The sequence below is a fragment of the Zootoca vivipara genome, chromosome 12, assembly GCF_963506605.1.
Source record: "Zootoca vivipara chromosome 12, rZooViv1.1, whole genome shotgun sequence".
Lineage (NCBI taxonomy): Eukaryota > Metazoa > Chordata > Lepidosauria > Squamata > Lacertidae > Zootoca > Zootoca vivipara.
In genome coordinates this window covers 20256808-20280269 of record NC_083287.1, presented here as the reverse complement: position 1 = coordinate 20280269, position 23462 = coordinate 20256808, and the positions used below count along the sequence as shown (strand labels likewise).

The following is a 23462-nucleotide window of genomic DNA, read 5'->3' as shown; positions in this document are numbered from 1 at the left end:
TGAATTTCTGTGCACTAGCCAAAAAAATTAAGCTCTTAAAAAGCATACTACTCCCTTAATCGGAACTTCTTTTTTCAGTGAAACTAGTTCTTGGTTGTCCAAGAACAATTTAAAAATAACTTCAGTTCATAGCATAAATTCCACATACAGAAATGTCCCACAATTTATATTCACGTACGTTCAACTTAATTAAAATTCAGCAGATGTAATATTACCAAAAAACCCTTCCTCCATTTCAGTAGAAGTCTCAGAGCTGGAAATAACCACAAATATTTTCAATTCATATTGTTTCAATGAGCAACTCAAAAATAAAAGCAGTTACATTTTCCAAAGCTCAGGCTGATGGACCTTGCTAATAGTTTGTGCAATAAAAATAAGTCAAACACCGATTTGCACTGATGAAGTAAAAAATCTAAGGTGAAAAACTGGACTTTTAAAACCCGTACTAAAATGGGGTTATCATGGTTGTCCTATGAATATTTTTCTTTTATAAAAAGTGGGGAAGATTTTGTTTGAGGCAAGATTAATGAAAACAAATGAAGGGCTACGTGGAACTATCATTTGGAGCCTTAGAAACAACTGGGCTGTTGTGTCAGAACTTGAGAATGAGCAGCCAAATTAAAAACCATACCTCTGGCACGCTGCAATCTGGCATCAAGACTGCTCCTGAAATCTTCACAGATGCAGGCTACAGAGATTACTACAGCAAGGATGGGGAACATGTGGCCCTCCAGATGTTGTTGGACTACAACTCAACAGACCACTGGGAATGCAAGCTGGGCCTGGGGGAGGGGGCAAAATCCAATAAAACCTGGAAGGGCACAGGTTCCCCACCGCTATCCTACAGCATGAGGTTGGTGACTGTATTTTGTGCCCATACTGGTGAAACAACGTTTGTTTGTAGTAAGGAGGGTATGTGCCATTTCTGGTAGCTCACTGCAGAGGGGGAAGCATGCAGCCTCTGACTACCCAAAAAAGGGAAAGAAGTTAATGAAACAGACTATTGTTCAGAGGTACTGTACACCCACAAAAATGGGAAAGATGAACACTCAAATGGAGAACGTGGCATCACTTTAAATGGGCTATTAACTTTTTGGGGGGAGGTAATTCATTCCTGCCCTCTCCATATATTTTTTAATTTTATATATGGAATATATATTTAGAATGTATATTCTACACAGATTTTTATTTTACTGAATAAGTTTATTAGGTTTTCAAGAAAAGGACACCATCAGCTTGGCTGTGAAATTATTTGCAGTTTGCGAATGAGTGACTGAGCATTCCGGGAAGATCCCCCTGCTCTGCCTTTCATATGCTTTCTAATTCTTTTATAATTATTCTATTTATTTTGTAGCTACCGATGTATATTACAAAGACCAAAACAGTGCTGCAATGTATATAAAGATTTTTCTAATTAATTTTAAGTATTTCTGATGAAAGTATGTGCTGTGCTATCCCTTTCTTATTTAGTGAAATCTTTGTACTTTCAACATTTATTGATTCAGTTTATAAATTTTGCATTGTTTATTAATTGAACTGATGCTGCCCGAGATACTGAAAATTAATTTTTATTGATTGTTTACTGCAGCATTTTTATAGTTAAGGCAATTGTTCATATTGCCTGGTTGCGGTTTTTTGATATTGTTGTTTTTACTTTGGTATGTTTTTGTTAAAAGCTTTGGGCTTCATTTTGGAAAAGGTAAGTGGGGTACAAACATGAAATCAAAGAAGAAGAATCCAAATCGAAATGCAACAGTTTCCCATTGGAACTGGTAAAGTTTTTGTGAAATTAGCATTTTCCCCCTTCGTTGCAGGGTTTGTCTCCAGGGCAGATATTTCAGTAGCTGGAAGAATTGGCTTTTCTTTTTATTAAGCATCTGTGATCTCCATTTTTTGCCATTTATGACTGTTTACATACGATGTTTTGATATCACGTATTACCATTTACCATGTATGTCTATCATAATTCACTGGTCCCTTTTATGGGTAGCACCATTTTGTGTGCTCATATCTCTCCTGTTTGGTTGGCGTCTCTGATCTGGTCTGGTCCATCCTTCCTCTCCTTTGGTTTCTTTGTTGGGGGTCACAAAATGCCAGAACATTGCTTCAGGATGATGAGGTAACCTTATTGAAGCTTGCTATTTATTTTTGTGTTCCAAATGTTTCATGAACACTTCTCGGCTTCTGTGGGTTGGGGGAGGTGGACCCAAGGATGGCAGTGGAAAAGATTATTAGGGCTGCCAGTTGCAATATGCAGAATCTACCCTTTTCTTTCAACACACAGGGAGCAGACCCTCTTAGATTTTGCTGTACTTCCAATTCCCATCAGCTCCCATCAGCATAGCAAATAGATAGTCAGGAATGATGGAAAGTGGAGTCCAACAGTATTGTGGCGGACACAGGTTCCTGCTTTAACACTACTGGTGCAGCAGAAGAGGTTGCAATTGCTTCATCTCCTGCCTACTCTTTTATTGGATTTTTCTCTCAAGTTTACACAACATCCAAGATGACACTGGGCAGGAGATGTAGCAGCAACATCATCTCCTGCTGCATCACTAATTGTCAATTTTCAAAGTTGCCCTAATAGTCTGCAACCGAAGCATAACAGGTACAACGACTAACGCCATAGTAAGTGTCAGTGCCCAGTGCCCATTAAACAAGAAGTGAATTGACTAGGCAGTGTAGACATTATAGATGTGAAGCACTTTATGACTGAAGTGAGCTACTTCTGGCTGAATGTGCCTATCGGCCCACTGTTGTGTAATTTTAAATTATATTCCAAAGTGTGGGAATAATAGAAACTATTTATACTAAAAGTGTGCTTTAAAGGTCTTTAAGATGTTGTACTTTTTAACTGTTTACTTCTCCAAACCCGGTGCTCAGTAAAAAAAAGGGGGGAGGGGTACACAGGAGAACCAGCTAAGTGTGGTTATAATTTCCTAGTACATTTCCTAGAAGCTACCAATTTTGCATCTACCAATGTTTCATTTATCCATCATGGCATGTCTAAGTTTGTGCAAATAATAGAATAATGAACAGGGGAGATGGCAATAATAATAATAATTAATTATCTTGCTTTTTTTTTAAAGAAAAGTCTAACCTGAGTTCTGTTAAATGCCACACGTGCAAAAACTGCCTGCGAGATTCCTGCTCGTTTCAATTCATCACGCACCCACTGGTAGATTTCGGAAGACACCTCTGTGTTAGTTGAGACCTGCTGCTCCAACGGCTTGTTCATGGATCTGCTGACCGGAGGAGGATGGTTCAAGTACTGTTGGTTTAAGGACTGTTGGGCTAGAAGTCTGTTCACTGCATACTGCTGGTTTAACAGCTGGGCCATTACCAGTTGTTGATTTACCAACTGAGGACTAATGGGAGTAGATACAAGTCCAGGATGCAGGTTTGGAAGTGGGGTCCGAACAGGTGGTTGACTGCTGTGAGAGAGCTGAACAGGGGATGGAGGCTGTTCAGCTGTGTTCCCTGGGACTGGTTGGTGTCCAAAGTTGACGTGGTTGGCACCTTGTTGGGATAGTTCAGAAAGGCTATCCATTTCAGCTACAGTAGGGGGGGGGAAGAGAGATACTACACTTAGATGAAATGTTTTACAAGCACATATATATATAGCAGCATGGCTGATAATCTTCAAGAGAAGATTATTCTCTATTTGATTACAGAGCATTGCCAATAAAACATTGCTAGCATCTTCCCAGCTGTATTTTTTTTCTAGACAATGCATTATTTATTTAATACAATTTATTATAAAGAAAAATCTCCAAGCGGATTACAAGAAAGCCCCCAAAATAAAATGATCAGCAAAAACAGCTCTTTAAAATACTCAAATAGTAATTAATAGCAGCAATAAGATAAGATAAAAATATTAAAACACATGTAAACAAACATTCTACATATCTGGATAGAAAAGTCTGTTCCAAAGAAAACTGATTTTAGCAGATGCTTTAAAAAGCATCGTGAAGGCACCTGCTGGATGCCAATAGGCTCTTGGAAAACTTGAGAAAGCTCTTTACTCCCAAGAAGAGGGCAATTGGCATTGCCAGTTCTGTAAAGCTTCAGCTTACAAACACTGAGTCTCTCATATATTACAATAAAAATTACCTTTGTATTCGGCCTGTTCCTTTTTACATTCACTATTTAAAGTCCCCCCCCCAAAAAAACTGTGTGTATTTTAAAGATTTTTCTTTAAAGTTACATCATTATTGTTATTATTAGACAAATATTAACTTATGGGTGCATTCCAGCCAGTAGTTTTAGAATGGCTAGCATGGTTGTTATTATTATTATTATTAGCATTTGGAAAAGTGAATGCAATGCTGTTTTTAAAAGAACAGCCAGCAAATCCCTTTTGCTGTGGTAGAAAACACGTTTCTTTTCTAATGGCACAGCAAATATGGGGAATGAAATTCTGCAACAGTCTCTCAAAATTTATTGGATACTATAACCATACACATCTGGTTTTGAGAATACATAGCAAAAGCTTATGCGAAGCTCCATCATTTGAATGTTCATCGGACAGCTTTTTAAAAACTTGAACAAAACTGAAAATAAATGCTGAATCCAGAGTATTTATTTCGGAAGGTATGGAAGTTACAAGTGATTTCTGTATATTAAACTGTGGTTCAGTTAACACAGGCCTCATTTGTACATTTGTGTACATATTTTAACACCTCATCACTTTTTAAATAGCCACTGTTTTCATTCCTGGGTACGGAAAAACTTGTTAAGAAATTCCTGTGAAAATCAGGCTGCAAACTGCCCACAACAGCCTTTTGGGCAGCCTTTTCTGCTTTTGTGGGGTGCTGATTTGTGACATTCTGCTAGCAGCGGCTGACAGGTGCTGCAGACTTGGTCATAAACAGCAACCCGTTTTCACGCACATTTTTCCATAATCCCATTCCTAGGGAGGAATAGCAGTAGAAATGGCAGTGCTATTTACAGTTTAGTCCTAACTCAGAAGTAAGCCCCACCCTTACTCATGAATCCAATGAATTCATGGGATTTACCACCTGGTAATTGTGTAATAGGACTGCAGCCTAAGAACTGTAACAAGGGCTCTTGATGTCACACCACCCGGTTTGCAGTTAAAAGTGTGAGCAGCCTCCAATGAAAAATAATGTGGCTAAAAATCTGGCACAAAGTGATAGGAAGGCTCTCTGTGTTACTCTATCTGTGGCAGCTGTCTCACCACACACAAACCATCACATCGTTTAATATGGCAGTCATCAAGAGTAAGCATGCATGCATGAATTTCACCAGTAGTCTGACCCCCTTTTCCTTCTTAGAGCAGGTCAATGGCTGCGAGCGTTTTTATATAGCAATCTATTATATTTTCACTATCTAAGCTTAACTTTTTTTTAAAAAAAGAAGAGTAGAATAATTTAATAAAAGCATATTTTGGCAAAACGTTACATCCTAATCCCTGTCTAACTAGGTCTTGCACAGATAAAGATGGGCCTTAATCCAATTAGTGTTTTGGTACAGGTTGTGGTTTTATGTGATGTTCTGGTGAATTTTATGGTATGCTTTTCCTATTTTAGAAAAAGCACACAAATGTTTAGATAAATGGCCAGGGGGGTGGCATAACTACCGTATTTCCCTTCAGATGCTGTTACACTCCAATTCCTATCAGCTCCTGTGTACACGGTCAATGATCAGGGATTATGGCAGCTGGCATCTAAAATAATCTGAAGGGTCACAGGTGAGTCATTAACGTTTTTTTGTACTGATCTTTTCTGCAAATGCTTAACCTGGAATGTATATGTAAATTAGATGGGTGGGTTATAAATAATAAATTATTATTATTATTATTATTATTATTATTATTATTATTATTATTATTATTTATAGATATCCATCACTGGACTCTGATTTGACTTCATAGAAACATGAAGCTTCAAATAGGAACTGACTTCTGATTTCACTTCAGGGTGTTTTGCACATTCAAAAGTTTTTAACCCCATGTTTCAGTAAACCCTGTAATGTGGAGGAGAATATCGTAATGGAGATGCAGGGATAATCATGGTGCATACATACAATGCAGGCAAAATAATCCTTTGGCTACAGGGTTCACTGAGAAACCATGAGCAAAAAAATATGGTGAAATTAGGCTTTCTTAAATCGAAAGATTATTTTCTTAAACCAGTATTTTAACATATGGTCATTATTATTATTTCTGCTATTATGGCCACATGATAGATTTAAAATCTGAAATGTGTTCAGTATTCAAAATGTTAGATTCCCTTTTTTATTTCTAAAACTTTGAGAAAGCTAACAGGTGTCAGTATGCCAATATTAATGAATACTAATTTTTAAAACTACACATTATTAACATTCAAGCAGTTACACAGCTTTCTTCCTCTTCCTTGGCTATACTGCACAAAAGGTGTTCCGGGAGAAGGAAAACTTTCTCTCATCTCTTGTACATATTAGCAAAAACATGTCCAAGTTTCCAGAATTTGAATACAGTGGTACCTCGGTTTAAGTACACAATTGGTTCCGGAAGTCTGTACTTAACCTGAGGCGTACTTAACCTGAAGTGAACTTTCCCACTGAAAGTAATGGAAAGTGGATTAATCTGTTCCAGACAGTCCACGGAGTACTTAAACTGAAGCGAACTTTCCCATTGAAAGTAATGGAAAGTGGATTAATCCGTTCCAGACGGGTCCACAGAGTACTCAACCTGAAGCGTACTTAACCCGAAGTATGGGTGTAATTGGTTCTGGAAGTCCATACTTAACCTGAAGCATACTTAACCTGAAGCGAACTTTCCCATTGAAAGTAATGGAAAGTGGATTAATCCGTTCCAGACGGGTCTGCGGAGTACTTAAACTGAAAGTACTCAAACCGAAGCGTACTTAAACCGAGGTATGACTGTAAGCTTAAAGTGTTTCAAATCATAAACAAGTAGTCACCATTACTTCAGTTCTTATCTTTATGCTTACCCATCATATCTTTTGCCTTCTTGAAATGTTTATACCACCTCCCAAATTCCTGACATTTTGCTGCCGAGACGTTTGCATAGTAAGTGCTGTTCACAATGGAAGAAATCATACTCTGAAAAAGGAGGGCAAAAGCATCTGTATTATTGAGATGTTTAACAAAAGACATTATTTTAATTACCTGATAGATAATATTTTAAGACTCAATACCATATTGGATTCTAATTCTTTAGATCCCTGCTATTTGTGCCAGTATCTTTGACAGAAATACCAGCATAGCATCGCTTGCAAAAATTATGTCATATTTTTATCTAGCCCCTGACCCTCTGGGGGCTGTTTTTCCACACAAACATACTTTAATGGAAGACAACACACGTTCTCCCTTGTGTTAAACATCATGTAAAGTTTTGTTTTGACACATTTTAAAGCTGCTATATTATGAGGCTTCCAGGGAAAGAAAATGCAACAAAATCTAAGTTTGCACAATCTTCTCACATGACTATGTGAACACAGGTACACCCACATAGGAAAAAAATGGCAAACCTGGAAGAATTTATAATGAATGGTCAAAGATATCTGCTTATAAGTCTGATTGAAGGAAGCTACAAGATTCAATTTTTGCATCATATTCATTTGGTATTATTTTATTATGCAAACCTAAAATTCTAATAGTATTTCTATAAAGAATAATTTTCTAGAATAGTTTTATCCCCTACCTCCCCCACTAATCAAGTGCCATTTTTAGTTTTCAGACTCAATAAGAAATAATCCTTAACATACACAATGAAATATATCAATTTAATACATTAAGATGAATCTGAATGGATCCACCCTCTACTCATAACAGAGATAGTGGTTGAGCTTGTTATACCAGGTACTAAAGTGAAGTTGCATTTTTTCCTCTGATTTGCAACTGCAACCCTCGCCTTCAGAGGACAACATAATTTACCTGTTGGGTGTGGCACAGTACATTAAACCTTCTTCCCATCCTTACAGATGGGTGACAATCCATCTAAGTTTCCTTAATCATAACTTTTACAATGAACCAGAGGGGCATGATCAGTAACTACCTTGTTTGTAATGCTACCTGTCCTTTATGAATCTATAAAGGTGGATCAAAAAAGTACAAGGACTATGTATGCTGAAGCAATGGCACAAGGCAGAAATCATGGTAGTCCAAAATCGAAGTGCCAAGATAAAGACATCATGAGAATTAACACATGTGGGACTTTTCAAGTCTATAAAATGACAGACGGCTGTCAATCCTGTTGTCACATGCTAGCTAAGTATCATATCAGAAAGACAGCTAAAAGATTACTGTTGTCAGCTCTCTGCAAGGCAATCTTGTGTTCATTCAATTTCACATGAAAAGGACTTTTTCATATATATATTATCTTTCAAATATACAACTCCCAAGTGAATATAACACAGCAATACATTTAAAGGTTTGCACTGAATTTTTTCTGTAGCTAGCTTTTACAATTTTTCTTTCTGCTTCAAATACTTCCAAAGTTAACTTAAATATTGCTAGTTGGCAAAAAGATTTGCAAAGAAGTATTTTCAGTTATTTTCTCTGTACTGCCTATGGCTGCAAAAAGCTTTAAAATACAGGCGAAAAAGAACTAACATAAAATATAGCGAGTTATAGTGTCACAGAAAGGTTTATCTAGGCCTGGTAACAGCTTTTGCCCTTTCCTGGGAAAGGAAAACTTTCGACAATTTAAACTGCCGACAGATCTCTGTGTCTCTGCACATCCACTGCGAAATTGCTTGAGTTCATATGTGTCTCTAAGATCAAAAAGTACCCAAATTTATACATGCACAGTACTTGTAGTTCTTTTTCTGAGAGTCTGATGAAGATTTGATCTGAAATGGTGCCACCTTTGCAAAAGCCCTACTACACTGGGATGCTACCATCTGCCACAGACTGAGCTTTCTTTTACAGCCAAATACATTATTTATAATTATCTCTTCCATAACTATGTGGCAATAGGGATTGATTCCCACCCACCCCCATCCAAGTTCATATTTGCTTCATCTAGACAGTTTTAAAATGTATCCTACATTCTGAATCCTAGCCTCGCATAATATGGGAAAAGATGGCATCTGAGTAATTTTGTATACTGAACATTTTGTGATTTAAAGGGGGGGACCTCAGGTCTCTCGTCTGTTTTTTATATATTTTGTTTATTCGTAAGACAAGAGAAGAAAAGTACACCCTAGGTGTACTTTTATATCTGATCCAATCTTCATCAACCAGTACAGCATATTATAGGTGGCCTTTCTTAACTATGACCTGTAGGTTCTCTCATCGTAAATGGCTTATGATTAAAAATGCATTGTTGTTCATTCTGGGAAGCAACGTAAAAACAACGTTAATCAGGTCAATTCAATCATCTAAACCAAAACTGTTCATGCTTTGCTGCCAAATCAACCAGCCACTACAAAATCTGTTATCTGTGATTGCTCAGCTTCAGGTCACAAAACCATTTATCCTCCACTGTCCCCAAATTCCACCCCACCCCCCCCACTCGCCATTTTTAAGTATACTTTTTTACATATCTGTAAAGAAGACCAAGAACAGCTTCATCAAAGAAGATACTTACTAATTTACAAAAAGTGCTGTCTACCTAAGAGGCAACTTAAGGAACAGATGTTCTAAGATGACTGCACGAACAGAGATATTTAGTCTATTTTTGCATGTGAAAAGTATGCCCTCCCAAAAGTATCATAGCCAGAACTTTCATAGTCCTTTCTGATTGTTTAAACTAGAACTGAAAAAGAAGCATTTATATAACTGGCTCATCGTTCTTGAAAGCTTTCAAGCTCTATCAGCAGAGGGGGCAAGGGCTACAACTTATTTACACAATTATCTAAATACGATTAAACAGCTGATGGACAAATATTAAACTGGAAAATGTATAGTCATTTCAGCTCAATGTAATCCTCTTTCTGTAAACACCCAAGATGATTCCCCCCCCAACTAGAACAGTCCTGACATCTCATAAGCCTAAGGGTGAATAACAAGAGATTGTTTTTGATAGTTATAAATATTCAAAAGACATGCAGACCATCTGCTTTCATATTACAGGTAAAGCAAGTCTGAAATGGTGACTGCTATACAAAAATGGTTCTTTTAACAAAGTCTTCCTCTCCTCAAAAACTATAAAGACAGATGTCAAAAGCTGTTTATACAGGGGAATCAGGAGTGTGCAAGATGCAATATTCGTTTTATGCACAGAGCTTGCTAGAGAGTTTCTCTTATTTCTTCCCATCCATGTGTTACCAGCACATTTCTAGGAGTTAAAAAAATCTTTTGAAAAATGGAGATCTCACAAATACCCCAAAAGATGGCTATTTGTATCACAAATGCTAATTAATATCAGCAAAGGGGTTCCCCCTAATTCTATTGGAAAGGAAGCGTGGATTTGAAATGCCACACTGTAGGTGGAAGACAATGAAAGAATTAAACAAGGTTAATTGTATACTGTACTATCCTGTCACTCAGTATTTCCACATCACCATATTGTCCACAAGTCAACATCTGTTAAATTAGGATTTGCTATAAGCAACCCAGGTCTCTGCCCTCCCCCACTTCAAATAAGGTTTTATTTATGCTCTAACATTAATCACACCCTCCACGAGTAGGCTTATAACAACATAATGATTTTGTCAAGTGGCAAGTTAAAAGATACCTTATCTTCTAAATCAGAATATTAAGAGCACTGTCCATAAACCCTTACCGTCAATTTTCAGAACTGAAAAATTATCTTGACAGTAACCTTTTAATGTATCACATTAATGACCCAGCAGTGTTAAGCACCTTGTTTTTATAATTCTCAATAAAAGAACATTTAATGAACAATCTGTCAAAGTACTGGTTCCTTTTCTTCTCTCTGTCTCTCTCCCCTTCACCCAGTACTATTACGGTAAAGGCCGTTCCCAATTCTGTAGACTCTCATTTCTATTCATCAGACACCGAAGAGAAGTGAGGAATGGGTAAGGGAAGGCCATTTCAAACATTAGGGTTTTTTAAAGGGCTTCTGATAACCTAAATTTCAGTTTCTGAAAATACATATACCCACAGCCCCTCCCCAACATACGCGCCATGCATATCCAATGTAAATGATACCAGAATCCATGACTATGGACTTCAGATTCACATTGCATGTACTTGAAGAAAAAACAAACCACAACCCTCCTGTCGATACTCCCACCCCACCCACAAGCCTTGCTTGTGTTGCCCTCATTCATTACATCCTTCTGTCTGCAATGGAGGACAACCAGCAGATTTTGTTCTCCAGGGACCAGGGTCTGTAGAGCTATTTAGCAAAAAGAAAAGAAAAACCTAGTCCTTACACTTCAGCTTTGCAACTGAGTATTGAAACTGATGTCCATTTTAAGACAAAATGATTCCTAAACAACCACCCCAAAGAAATTGCGACATAATACTAGTATAACAAAACAAAAACAACCCTCATTTCTTCATAAAGGTGAATAGACAGGAAAAAGCTTGGTGAATCTCAACATGAAAGATATTCTAAAACTTCAGAAAAAGGCCAGCTCCTACCCGCTTTCCCCAGTCTCTGATATATCATGGTTTCTTCAGAAGAGTTCAACAGGCAGGAGGAGGAAGACTACTGGTACAGAGGGCAAAGGATTCCTTTCTAATTTGTACTCTATATTGCTTAATGTAACTCACGGATCTCAAGAACCCCTTAAAAAAATAGGAACTAGATATTGGCACATAAATTATTCCCAAGGATTGGAATAAAATTTGGGAATCATGACCCTTAGAACAGGCATAGGCAACCTCGGCCCTCCAGATGTTTTGGGACTACAATTCCCATCATCCCTGACCACTAGTCCTGTTAGCTAGGGATCATGGGAGTTGTAGTCCCAAAACATCTGGTGGGCCGAGGTTGCCTATGCCTGCCTTAGATTTTTTTTTACAGTTTTCTTAAGAGAAAACTCCTTAAAATTATTATGCAGGTGGTATCCCACTCCTTTGCAAATGTCAGAAATGTCTTCTATTATTACTAGAAGCTCCAGACACTTTTAAATAAGATTTGGCATTCCTTTGTGACAGATATAGTGGAACCTTCATTTTCAAGACAACCCTCATCACAAGCCTGGAATATCTGGAACTATAACATGATGATCTGATAATGCTGAGAGTCTTTACTTGGGCTTGGAGTTACTTTTACTCAAGTGCAACTACTTATTCTACAGTCAAGAGGTGGGGGCTGCAGCTTGTGAATCTTCAGAACTGTCCTCAGGGACAGACCCAATATATAGTGCCCTGCAGTAGCCAATCCATGAAATACAAAGTTGGAAGTTATGGCTGCTAGCTCCTGTTTTCGACAAAGTGACAGAGTTATCAGGTGCAACTCATAAAAGGTCACCTGGACACATTTGGCACCTCATTGATGACCTTTGCTGAAGATGGATCAGCGAGTAGGAAGTACATCAACCTATGTATAGGTAGATTTATAAAGTTTAATTATGAAATTGTTGCTACAATACACCAATATTGGGAGTCAAGATTTTGGTGGCTTTTTCATGTTTAAATGGAAATGTCTTGTGATATTTCAAGACCTATTGATACACCTGAGATAGCTTCACCCTAGAAAACTCACTATGTCCAGGACACATCTGGAGCTATAATGATAAAAGGCAGGGCATTAAAGGCTACAATGCAAATGGAAGCAGGAGCCTATGAAGGTGGACAAACTAAAACACAGATAACCCCATATCAGATTTATTATTCCAAGTATCTATTACCATGCCAAAAGCTTTAGCCTGCAGTAGACTTGGGTCCCATTCACGTAACTTTCCCTTTCATTGTGCAGCTTGACAGTTTGAATTGGCACACAGTGACCAACTGTGCAAATAAGTTTGTCAAGCACCAGAATGTGCAAGAGCTGTTCTATACAATACTGTGACAGCACTCGTAGAACATTGATAGCCTACCAGTCTATGCAAAACAAATTAGGCCACATACATCCAGGGGAAAAAGAAGAAAACTATCTGAGGTACTTTTTATTTGCATTGTTCTTCATTTGAAAGGAAAAGCTAAGGACCGTATCACTTCAGATTAGAGAAAACACATTTAAAGTATTTCCCCATATTAGAAAAGAAAGCATGCTGCCCTTCTAAAAACTAGCCTGATAGAGGGACCTTTCAGATGTCTTTTTACAGTCTATACATGATAATTTGGGCTCATGATGGTGTCAGGGCAGTTATATGCGATTACATTTTCAATACTGTTTGTGCCTATAAAAGTCTTGGGGTGGACATACTGCTTCGTTTCTAATGTCCTGTAGCTTCCTGCTGAAATACTGCAATTTTCACACTTTTTTTGGGGGGGGGGGTAGAATCAGGCAGTGGCTTGTCCTGCTTGTATTGCACTATAGCACCCTTCCAGACTGAAATGATAACACTGGGCATCATTGTAGAGCAACTAATGAAGTGGAATGGTGCATGGATGGTCCAGTATAAATCCACCAATAATTTGTAATTATTGTGTCAATCACATGTTGCAGAATTACACCTAGGAAGAAGAAGAAAGTCAGCCAGTCAGGGGCGCGGTGGCATAGTTCTCTGGCTTATGTCCTTCATGTAGGGAATATTTTATAGGTGACGATTTGTGGGTGATGGCATTGCCTTCACTCCAGAGTATTTTCATAGTGGCATCACCATGTAGCCAAAATCTGGATTGGCTACTTGATTGATTATTTATTCATTTCATTTCAATGCCACCCTTCACCCACAGATCTCAGGGTGTTCCACAACATAAACATGAAGGCCTTAACTTTTGCTAGGAATAAGGGGGACAGTTTGAGGCTAGGGGGAGAGAAAGCTGTGAAAAGGCCTGCTCTGAACCATCACCATTTTTGCATGTGTGTTCTGAATGTGTCAAGGGAATGCACTTCCAATAGGTCAACGCTTACATTTCATTTCTCTCCCTTCCCCCCTCCCCCCTAAATTGCACTAGATGAAACACTGTTTGCAAAAGGAAAAAATCTTCATGCAACTTCCCCTGTTTTTCAACACGTGAAAACTTATTCAAATAAGAATGGGTAACATTTGACCAGATATGTGATTTTTATCAGGAGCGTACAAAAGGAATGGGATGAACAATGCCCAAGGGGACTATCTTATATGCCGATGACACTTAGTTCTATTTCTCAACGAGTTTTGAATCAGGAGAGGCTATTCAGTTCCTGGGCCATTGCCTGGATACAAGTGATGAAATAGGTGAGAAAAAACCAGCTGAGCTTGAATCCTGTGTACATGACACTTTACACAGAACAGATGCAACAGCCCCCCCCCCCAATCCCAAGTGGCTTACAATGCAAAAGAGACATGTTGAAGTGAAAGGGGAGGAGAGGAAGCAAGGGTCAAATGTGTGATTATTACAAATATTTTGGCTTAATTACAATAAGGTACAGTGGTGCCTCGGGTTACAGACGCTTCGGGTTACGCATTTTCGGATTGCGTACCACGGGAAACCCAGAAGTACCGGAAAGGGTTACTTCCGGGTTTCGCCGCTGCGCATGCGCAGAAGCACTAAATTGCGCTTCGTGCGTGTGCAGAAGCACCAAATTGCATCACGCGTGTGTGCAGACACGGCGCTGCGGATTGCGGACGTGCCTCCGTCATGGATTACGTCCGCAACCCGAGGTTCCACATTATCAGGACTAAGGGGGTGAGACAGTAGGGAATTCAGAGGGAACAGAAGAAAAAGAAAAGCAAGGATAGAGGCAGGAAGTAGAAATAAGATTAGGTGAGAGATAGACTCACTCCAGTAACATGTTGTGGGAAACAAATAGTACAACTTGATTAAAATCTGATAAACTCATCATCAGATTATTTGATCAAAGGACAGAATGAATGTGGCACGCCAGCAAAGACCTTAATATTCTCCCTCCCTCATTCTCTAGACTCTCACCTGATGCATTTTCTCCATACAACCACTTGCTTAAGTGACTCTTCAATTTCCTATTCTCCCTAGCTGCAATGGCAGTCTCCAGACTTCATGAATCTGGGAACTTTGATATTTTTCTTACATTCTGCCCCACCCTTAAAAAAGAAAACCCCCGAAGAATTTTCTAATGATTGTATGCCATACATTTCAGGAGCAAGTAAAGGTAAAGGTAAAGTGGACCGTTAAGTCCAGTTGCAGACGACTCTGGGGTTGCAGCGCTCATCTCGCTTTACTGGCCGGGGGAGCTGGTGTTTGTCCGCAGACAGCTTCCAGGTCATGTGGCCAGCAGGAGCAAGTACACAAAGCCAAAGCCAATTAGCTTGTTTCATTTCAATGGCAATGATTTCAAAGGCTAGACAACAGAGTGGCAAAAGGCTCTGATGTTTAATTTCTCTCTCCTATTATGTTATAGTACACCAGTCTACAATAAAACTTTCCAACAGAATGGAAAGTGACCTCTATTAAGTTAGGGTTTGTAGCCAGAAACTTCTACAAATATGAAATGCATAGGTACATTAAGAAGCATTAAAAAGCCTCAAATTCACTACAAATAATGTCAGTTGAGGAAAACTCTACAATATCTTACAATATACACGATTTTTTTAAAAAAAAACCTGACATGCTTTCTACCATATACAACTTCTGTAGCCCCTTCCATTAATAATTTGTTGTTTTATGTTGGACTACTTATCTATCCAACAATGATATTGCCTTTCTATTGTATCTTTACAGTCCTGAAATGTTTACATTCATCTATTCAGGTCAATATGAAATGCTTAGATGTGGGGATTACACGAGGAAATTGTGCTTGCATGTGTGGGAAGGACTGAGATCTGGTGCTGGCAAGCCACACCGATCTGTGAGAGTGTGGGCATTAGCACGGCAAGCCGGCTAATGTCAGAATGGGAAGAAGGACAGGTCAGAGGCTCAGGTCAGCAGGGCAACAGGTCACAACAGAGCTAGAAGGATCAAGGAGGATCTGGATGGAACTGGATGAATCAGGACAAACCAGATGGGTCAAGCTAAGGAGGGTAACACAATGGGAACTAGGAGGGGGTGTTTACAGAGTGACATGTGCTTGGAGCATGGACAGAGGGCATGGCAAAACAACACGTGGGCTATGGAGGATGTCTTAAGGAGTGACCGGGTGTGACGTTACAGGAAACATCACCTTGTATGGGACTGCACTGCTGTAATTGGCTAGAAGTTACACTGTCGTTGTAATGATTAACTGTCATCCTGAGCTTTCAATAAAAGGAAGCGCTCGAGCTCTGCTCTTGGTCGCCTTCCCATTGAGTTCAACCTGCCTCGAGTCGTGCTGTCTTTGCCCCAGACAACACTTATATTCATCTATTCGGCTCAAGATGTCTAGTTGGTGACTTTACATGAAAAAACCCCACATGCCACAAAATCCTTTCTTCTAGTACAGATAATGGGAAGGATCCAAAGTGCTGCCTTCCCTGAGGATTCAGATGACGATGAATGGGAGGAAGAGACAAATGGTTATCGGAGTTCTCTCACTCAAGCCCTGGACCAGGAGCTGAGCCCTTCTGCTGAGAATCTTCCTCTGGAAGTTTCACAGACCCCCTCTTCCTTGGTTTAGTGGGAGGAGGTGGGGTTATCCAATGCCAGGGAGGTCCCTTCAGTGCCAGAGGAGAGAGCTCCATGGCACAGACTGAGCTGTCAAGGGAGAATGAAAGTCGTTTATTGTCTCCAAAGCAACAACAGCACCTCCATAGGCAGGGGCAGACCCAGTTTCCAAGAAGGAGGGCCTGGCTGGGTCTGCACATCTGTTTTAAGGGGGGGGGTAGATGGGGCCAATTGTTGTAACACCTTCATGCTTATCCATGCACAGTCTCAGACTGCAGCTCCTGAGCCTGCAAACCTGAATGAATTCTTGAAATGCATTTAGGGAATCCGAAAGCTTTCTTTGATCCATGCTTCATCGCTGGTGTCCAGGGGCATCTGAACTAATTTCTGCTCTTCTCTTGTTGCTGAGTTTATGCTGTCTGAATAAAACTTGGCTTCTTACTTCCAAGAAAGTACACCTGTTGTTGTTCTTGGGTGGCAGCCAGGACAGTTCCTTCTGTGAATGAAAGAGCTGCTTCTATTCATGGGAATGAATGAGATTTGTAGAGGCTGCCTATTGGAGGAAGCAGGGGCAGCAATTTTCACCCATTTTCTCTTTTACCTGCAGCTGTCTGTGCTGCCTTGTGCTGTTCTGGGGGATCACCCAAGCCACCAGAGAAGACATTCAGGGGGCACAGATAGAAAAGGGATGGGCAAAAACTGCCTTCACCCCTTCCTGCAGTGTAAGCAGAACTCTGCTGAGCATAAGTCAATTTCCAACCCATGCTGGTGAGCTCCCTGCAAATCATTGTCTAGGAAACTGGGAGACAAATGTAGGATTTTCACCTTCTTGTAACCATAGTAAGTATTAACCATATTACCATTCATACACAAGCAATGCTAAACTATGATTAAAGGCAGGCAAGGAAAGAGAGGTGGGTTTGCTCTAAAGAAGGAAGTAGGAAACCTTGGTTTGCGGAGAGTCAAAACATCATGCCTTCAGTGAGGCTATCAATCATCCACCTCTATGAAGACAGAAACAGTAGTTTCTATTATGAAAGCAATTTTTGCATCTAAGATGACTGAATAACAGGCCTTAATCATTTGGGACGATCAGAAATGTAAATAGTGGGAGGAGTGATTAACCTAAAGTAACTTTTTTTTTGCAGTGGCAGATGTGACGAACGACATACCTCATAGAAAATGTATCAGTGTTATGTGTGATCAAGTGAGTGTAGGTAGTTAGGATTACTAGTATAGATAAAATAGCTCTCCTCATACTGAGTTTGAAAATTTTGCAATGGGGGGGGTCACACTTATCTGGGAGTAAGTCCCATTGAACTCAGTAGGACTTCTGAGATGATGCATGTAGGATTACTCTATCAATGTTCTATCTATCTGCACTGGACCTGAAGTATTTTTTTCATATCCATTACTTTGGGTGACAGCTACGGTACTACATGTTTAAGCCATTTCACAGGTCTATGGTTTACTCGGGCTAAAATTAGCTCTATTTGACGACACAGTAGCAACCCTTCAGGACAGCTGGGCCACAATGTTGTGAAAACACTGTCAAATATTATTTTACAGTTCCCACATAAAATGAAAACAGAGGCTTACAAATTAAAAACAAATAGCAAATTAATGTACACAGCTTACAGCACTAGTATATTTAACAGAGATTATTGTGCAAATAAGCTCTGTGCGTGTGTCTGCTGTATAGAACCTGAACCAAGACTCTCAAAGTTCTGTGCTCCCCCCCCCCACAACTCTCTAAAACACAAACTAGCACATGTCTGTTCTGTATGTGTCAGGTACAACTACAACTCTTGCAAAAGCCACCTCACGGCTGGGCAGGTAAAACTGATTTTTTTGTTATCTATTGGAGCAAGTATGTGCAGACATATTACCAGACATATTACAGTGCTTCCACTAATTGCAATTGCTTTTTTTTAACCCTCTAAGAAACTATATCTATTAAAATTGTAAAATTGTCATCTATGTAGCGCAAGTTTGTTTGTTTGTTTTTTAAAAAATCCAAGTATCTTGTTGGTTCATGTAGAAGAATATGTTTTCTCCTTCCATGGAAACATAGCTCAGATATACTTCTCGGGTTTTTTTCCTGAACAGAACAAACAGGGCAATAAGCAGAGTGAGCAAAATTATGCTTGGTGCAAACTAAAATCCATAGGGGCTAAAATACTTTGTAATTGGTATGGGCATTCTATAGTACTGTAGTTCTCATATACATGAGCACAGTAATTGACCCTTACTGCTGCTGAGCATCCAGATTTTTAGGAACCATTTTGCATTCAAGGTTGCTGAAAGGAAATTTGACCTGGAAAGTATCAAAGGGAATATTATTTTTAGGGGTATGTATTGGCTCTGTGTAATGTCCCAAATCAGAATGCACTGTTAAAATGGCACATCAAGCTGGATCAGAGCCTCCCTATCCTGACTCACTTTGTGAACTTGAGTGCTTAAAAAACACTGCATTTTTAATGTAGATTCTGTGTCTTTTTAGAAAAACCAAACTAACTATGGAAACTAACTATGGAGGTTGTGGAGAGGCGAGAGGAAGATCCTTAATTTTGACAAACAGCTCTAGGTTTAATGAGAGAATTATTTTCCCTGGAAACTACAATCAGAGTTATTTGGGAGAAGGATGTTGAAATAAATATTAAACACTGTGCTTGCTTTAAACTTGAATCTATGCTATTTTTTCCTCCACTACCTATGCGAGTCAGTGGTGATCCCTCTCTCCTATAGGAAACAAGTTCTATTGCAAAAAATCTATTGCTCTTTTTGGATGTTGGGAAAAGCCTGTCACCCCATCAACAATTATTGAGGTAAAAGGGCTGGCATTTCCCCCCACTCCAGACTTGCCTGGGGATCCTCTGCCATTGCATTTACCTACCCCCAAACAGTAAAGTCTGGGGGTGGAGAATGACTTGCAGGACAATGGCTACATCTATCATTCTGAAATGTAGCAGGCTTCATCTCTTCAGAAATAGTGGCCATGCCTGCAACTTACATCCATGTCTTGTAAAAAATAAAACTTTTTTTTCTTTTTAAAACAAACAAACTTTTAAAAGTGCCCTGCATTAAAACGCCTTAATGTGCCTGCCTTTAAGGTTTAATCTAAACTAGAGGGGCTATTTTGCTCTCAAATTTCATCCACTTCTGTGAAAAAGAAAAGTTATAACCATTTTTAAATTCCCCATTAGAGTGAAATGGGTGGCAGCAAACAGAGTTTCATTTTATAACAGATCTAACCTGATGAATTAGATCGGAATTGGAAAGACACAGAGCAGTTCTGAAACAGATTGGGATGCTTCCCAAAGCTACAAATGCAAGTTGAATCTTGTGACTAGTGCACACCTCTAATTATTTTACCCTTGTGAATATGACATTATTAATGCTTCCTCACGTAAAAATACTGAAAATGGCTTATCTAACAAGTCAGGAGAAAGTACCAGAATATTCCACAGGAGAACAAGCTAAAATGTCAATATGGGGGAGAATAGAAGTGTCCCAAACATACACATCCATTCTTAAGAATTAGCAGCAGCATCAGTAAAAAGAAGAAGAGCAAGACAGAATTTTAAGGCCACCATATATTCTTCTGCTGTTCTGGCCATGTGTATAAATTTATTGTAATCCTAATAATGTTTAAAAAAATGCATGAAAGACAACGAAAGTTGTCTTTCAAGTGTGTCTGTAATCTAACAGGAGTCTGTAATCTAACTCCTGTGGTTAATACTTCCATGCTTGCTCAGGGTAGAAGAGGAGAGGGAGAATTAAAGGGTGGGATTGCAAAAGAGAGCAATCGGAAGGTCTTAATAAACCACATTTGTGTTGGTCTATTTTCTTACTATGTTCCAGTGGGACACCCCTTTAGTTTCTCTTTCCCCATTACTATTCTCCACTCAGAACTTTGTTTTACTCTTGCCTGGCATTGTTTTGACAAAACAAGCAAGAGAATTCTGATGATCTGATTGGTTACCGGATGTTGTTATTCTACAGATAGTGCGGAAATGGACATACCACCAACTTTATCTAAGCAATTATAGATGGGCAAGCACCATCCCCCACAAACTCGCTTCGTAATTAACTCATTTTACTTAAGCTTTCTCTGAGAACTCTGTCAAAATAAACAAACAGAGGTCTTTCTGAGAGTTCGCCAGGAAATCCTGAAAACACAGAAACAGAGAATGTTTTCCTCACCACCACTATTTCCATTAGCCCAACATTCCCAAACTGCAGACAGAGGCAGGGAGCAATTCAGCAACAGTAAAGGAGTATTCTTTAAAGCCTAGATACTCTATTACTATACGTAAAATGCTCCCCACGCCTCCCACCTCCGTCCATTAAGCAGACAGGCACTGGGAACTTTGTTTCCCTGTCAGGAATGGATGCTGCAGCAGAGCCATGTAGAATTTTAAAGATGGGGCCTCTTCTTCCCTTGCTAAGTCCTCTCTCACTTCAGCCCTCTTTGCTTGTGGCACCTCTTTTTGGCAAGGGCAAATACAAGAGAGTTTTGAGAATACGGAGTCATTTTTAAAAGCCCCAAAATTTAGAACTGGAAGATTTGGGCTCAGCTCATAGTGGTTGTTTCTGTTTCTCAATTTCAAATTTAGAGAATATCACTATGGGGGGCATTGTTTTGTGTTTTGGTTTAATTGTTTACTTGTGTTTTAATCTTTGTATTTCATTCTGTGAACCTCCCTCGTATCTTTTGATGAGGAACGGTATATCCATTAATTAATTAATTAATTAATTAATTAGGAAATGTGACTCAGAAAGAAACATCTCATCACACGAGCAGACATACAAGCTAGGGGCCTTGATTTACATTGGCCTGTCAGGTTAAGTCAATTTATACTTTGCAGGTGCCTTTTTTCCCCCCAGAGGAATTTTTAGAAAACAACAACCTTCTTGTAAAATCTTCTATTCAAGGATAAAGTTGCTTGGAATGATGAAGGAGGGCGAAAACCCTGAAACGTATAAACATTTGTAAAGGTGATATAAAAAGGCTGTGCTATGCATAAAAATGCACTGTAATTTAATGATATCACAAGGCCGTTCTAGAGCTTGAGGCAAGCGGTGTATATTGCTGCTCTTTGACACAATTTGATTTTGCTAATGAAATAAAAACGCCTCCTTTAAAAGCTTTAAGGGATGTGAAATACCAGGCCTTAGACAACAGAATTGGCTACTACCTGTTCCAAACCCTCAAGCAAGAATTGCCTAATGGCCTGCTGATAGAGATGTCTATCTTGGGATATGGGGAGAGGCGGAGACAAGGATTAGGGTTGTAGTACCTTGTCAATTTTTACAACAGAGAGAGGTTAGATTAGAGCATTTTCCTATTCTACTTTTTTTTAAAGGATTCACTTATGTCAGAGTTCAAGCTGAATCACAAATCTCGTTTTTAGCATTATTACAACTGCTGAGGTATACAAGGACTAAGGCTGTCGAAGCGTTGTGAACACATGTAGGTGCACACACAGCAACATGTGAACTCTTCAAGTTGAACATTATTTTATATGGGTGAAGTATAGTTGAAGGCCAATTATGTAATATGTAGAAGAAGACTGAGGCAGTCAGGACCTATATACGATAACCAGGAATAAGTTGTAGTTTCGTGTTTTGGGGAACCTTGGGGCAATATAGTCCTCTTTTTAAGTGGGGACACCTTTTCCTCAGCACTACTACCCATTCTCTCCCTTCTAGAGGAAGAACATAAGCCAAGTGGAAGATGCTGCTCCACTTCTTCAGGCCTATTCAGGGCCGGCCCACCCATGAGGCAAGGTCAAGCGACCGCCTCAGGGAGTGGAATCCTCAGAGGCAGTGGAATGTATGCACTCTAAAGCATGTATTGCCAACTTCTCCTGCTACTGCTGCAGTGGCAATGGTTGTGGCATGCTCCTTGGAGGCCACATCTGCTGCCCCCTCAGTGTCAGCCCCCCCCCCATGCTGCGTCTTTGCAGGAAACACTGCTGATCTTCTCCCACCTCCTAGCGGAGGCTGCCCTATGGCTCTGCACCCACCCAGTGCTATTCAGAGTGGGCTTCTTTCCACCCCATGACGGCCTTTGATTCCCCCATCAACCATCAGTTAAGATTGATTTCATTCCCACCTCCACCCCCCATTCTCGATATAGAACTTCACTCACCCCCTTGTTTCTGATGTAGATATTTATCCCCCCCCATTGTTCCTGATGTAGATCTGTACTCACTCTTTCTTCCCTGCTGTGTGCACCATTTTGTTGTTCACTTCCGGTGCCAAAATGTCTCAGGCCAACCCTGTCCCTCTGTCACTACTTCCATGCTCTGCAAAGCAGCTGCAGTCAGGACAAAGAGCCTAGGGCTTTGAGTCTCCAGGGAATTGACAGCAGGCCCCTTGCATGTCCTGGGCATTGGCTGGTGCCCAGCACTACAGACCTGCTCTCCCCTCTCAATGCCTTCCCTGACAGGATACACTGGCCAGCTGCTGAACAGAGAGATTACTCTAAGTGGCTTCACTGGTGAATCCGCATTGTGCCAATCTCCCCACCCTTCGCTTCTGCTTCACACCGTCCTCTGTCCCATCCTGTGAGCTGCTTATGTTTAGTGGCAGATGCCCACCTTGCTTCTCTTAAGTATTTGTGTTGATATAAGCATAATTCTCTACAACACAAAGCATTTCACATAATTTAAGGCTTTAGCAGGAATACCTGGCACTGGTAAAGAGGAAAGAAGGGGTTATAATCCAAACTGCTATCCCTGTAACCAAACTCAACACACCGCATTGGTGTCAAGGCAATTAACACTACCAAGACTCGTTCTTCCTACCTTGTGCAGGCCTATGGAGCCCAGTTTATACATTAACGTGGCCCTACCTTGGAGAAGGAGTGTCAGCACCTTGTCCCCAACCCTTCTAAAGTTTGAATGCAAAATTAAGCATTC

General features: G+C 39.8%; 1 protein-coding gene across 10 annotated transcripts in view; it reads right to left on the bottom strand.

The window, feature by feature from the left end:
- Positions 1 to 23462, bottom strand: part of SATB1 (SATB homeobox 1) — a 123840-nt gene that overhangs the window by 59745 nt on the left and 40633 nt on the right. For 9 of the 10 annotated variants that reach the window (XM_035128727.2, XM_035128721.2, XM_035128729.2 and 6 more), the window contains 2 exons: positions 6957 to 7068; positions 3101 to 3555 (listed from right to left, as the gene is read on the bottom strand). In XM_035128727.2, the coding sequence (XP_034984618.1) occupies positions 3101 to 3555; positions 6957 to 7068 (567 nt within the window). The remainder of the gene's footprint in view (positions 1 to 3100; positions 3556 to 6956; positions 7069 to 23462) is intronic. The other variant, XM_035128726.2, reaches the window with a different exon arrangement.